Source organism: Emiliania huxleyi (assembly GCF_000372725.1).
Source record: "Emiliania huxleyi CCMP1516 unplaced genomic scaffold EMIHUscaffold_104, whole genome shotgun sequence".
Taxonomy (NCBI): domain Eukaryota; phylum Haptophyta; order Isochrysidales; family Noelaerhabdaceae; genus Emiliania; species Emiliania huxleyi.
In genome coordinates this window covers 222,509-224,939 of record NW_005202176.1, presented here as the reverse complement: position 1 = coordinate 224,939, position 2,431 = coordinate 222,509, and the positions used below count along the sequence as shown (strand labels likewise).

The following is a 2,431-nucleotide window of genomic DNA, read 5'->3' as shown; positions in this document are numbered from 1 at the left end:
GGCGCGGCGAGGGGCGGCGGGGCAGGGCAGGACAAGCCGCGGGCGAGGAGGCGGAGAGGGGGGAGGGCCGAGGCCGCGGCGACCTTTCGCGAGGAGCGACACGAGGCCAGGCAGCGCGCCGGCAGCGACGATGGCGGTCTGGTTCGGCTCGCTCTGGATGGCGAGGTTGCCTAATTACGTAATCAAGTAGTGATGAACTAATACCCCACTGAATTCGGCTCGCTCTGGATGGCGAGGTTGCCTAATTAAGTAATCAAGTAGTGATGAATTAATACCCCACTTCATTCGGCTCGCTCTGGATGGCGAGGTTGCCGAGGATGCCGGCCGCGACGTCCTGGACGCCGAGCGAGCCGGAGCGGAGGAGGCCGACCGCCGCGGGGATCGCGCCCGCCGCGCTGAGCGAAGCTTGGTGCTCCGGCGAGTCGGCCTGCGGGGGAGAGGGGGGCGGGGGCGCTCGCGGTGGGCAGGAGAGCGGTGGGGCAAGAGCGCGGTGGGCAAGAGCGCGGTGGGGCAAGAGAGGGGAGAGAGCGGCGGCGTGCGGGCTGAGCCCACCATGGACATGATGGCGCGCGCCGCGTGCTCCTGCGCATCGCCCTTGGCACGCAGCAGCAGCAGCAGCGGCGCCACCCCGCCCGCACCCACCACCTGCCTCGCCTCGTCTGCGCCCGCCGCCGCCGCCGCTGCAATGGCCGCAGCAGCCTTCCCTTGCGCCTCCGCCGTGCCGCGCCGCAGCAAGAGCACCTGCTCTCGAGGGGGGGGAGGCGGGTGACGCTACTGCGAGGGGGCGGGGGGGAAACGCTGCCGCAGCGGCGTTGCCAGCTCCTCCACGCCCTCCGCCCCTTTGAAGTCTAGCCTCGGCGGCGGCGGCGGCGGCGCAGACTGCTGCTTGGGCGCCTTGGCATCCGGAGGCGCGGGCTTGCCGTTCGCCTTCGGGAGAGCGGACGAGGGGTTGGGTCTCGCCCGTGCGGGGGCGGGGGTGTCTGCCCGCCAGCCGCGTCGCACCGCCTGCGTGAGAAAGCCTCCGAGTGCGAGCCGCGCTGCAGCCGCCTCTGCTGTTGCGGCCGACGCCTCCTTCTTGGTCTTGGCCTCGGCGTGCGCCGACTCGAGGAGCACCATCTGCTGCGCGTCGGCCGGGCGCGGCGTGAAGTCGACCCACACGCCGGACTCCCGCGCGTTCCACCATCGCAAGTGCGCCACGAACGAAGTGCCCTCAGCCTGGTCGGCGCACTCGTAGACGACAAACCCCTTCACAATCGCCCACCCGAGCGCGGCCTGCACGCGCTCTGCGTTGCCGAAGGGATCATCGGGCTCGATCGTCACCGCGCTCGCCTTGGACGCGTCCTCCGCTGACGGTGTGCCCGTGAGGCGCACGCGCTTCCCGTTCAGCGCCTTTTTGCCCATGAACGCCTTGAGCGCCGCATTGGAGGAGAAGCAGCCCGGCCAGCCCTTCGGCGGCGATGCGAGCGCGCCGGCGGCCGCAGCCGACTCGTTCGACCTGCGGACGTCGCTCGGCTCGGGCCAGTAGCGGGACATGGAGACCGACCCACCAGAGGCTCTCTCGACCCTCGGACAACCCAGTGGGGAAAACAAAGAAAACTCTGGCTGGCACAACTCTAGCACGGGACTGGCGCGCACTGGCACTAACACAGGTACGGTTGTGAAACAAAGAAACCGCGGGATATTTCTGCAGCTTGGGGGCGCCACCTACTTTAAAATTGAAAATCCCTGTGAGCTGTGTGCTGTGTGGTGCTGGTGGCGGCGTGCCGTCGTCCTCCCATCCCTCTTTTGCGTTGTCTTTTGACTCTTTTTCTTTCTTTCTCGGGACCGCCTACTTCGCTAGTTCGAGCTAGAAGTCTGAATACCCCAGAAGGCAGGAACGCCGTCCTCCCGCGTCGCCCTAGAAGCGACTTGGGCAGGACAGACTGTGCGCCGACTGATCGTCCTCTGCGGTGGGAATCTGCTCGCGACCATGCACATGGGAGGCGGAGATGGAAAGGGACCGGGGCGGGGACCGGCCACGCCCTACCGGCAAGGCAGCCCCTCGCGCGCGCCGATGTGGGCGGCGCTTACGCCGCGTACGGCACCGACGAGTGGTGGAGGTAGATGCGCACGTCGCCGTCGCCGCACCGCTTGTAGCCGAAGGTGTACTCGACGCGCACCTTGTCGCCCGAGGTCGCGTCAGTGAAGACGTAGTCGCCCATCGCCTGGTGGCAGCAGAGGCGGCGGTGAAGGCGGGAAGGGAGGGGGGGGGGGGTTCTTCCTCTTGCTCCTCCTCCTTCCTTTTCTGTTTTTCCTTCCTTTTTTTTCCGCTTTTTCATCTCATTCATTACCTTTCCACTTCACTTATTTCCTCAAATCACTCTCTATCCCCCTCTTTTTTCTTTATAATCTATTCACTCTTCTCATCCTTTTCTTTATCTACTTTACTATT

The 2,431-nt window shown here is 66.0% G+C and overlaps 1 protein-coding gene across 1 annotated transcript in view; it reads right to left on the bottom strand.

Annotated features, from left to right (window-relative positions):
• Nucleotides 1-1,813: 1,813 nt before the first annotated feature.
• Nucleotides 1,814-2,431, bottom strand: part of EMIHUDRAFT_439617 (hypothetical protein) — a 1,962-nt gene continuing 1,344 nt past the window's right edge. The window contains exon 2 of the mRNA XM_005792910.1: nucleotides 1,814-2,202. Coding sequence (XP_005792967.1) covers nucleotides 2,067-2,202 — 136 coding nt within the window. The 3' untranslated portion in view covers nucleotides 1,814-2,066. The remainder of the gene's footprint in view (nucleotides 2,203-2,431) is intronic.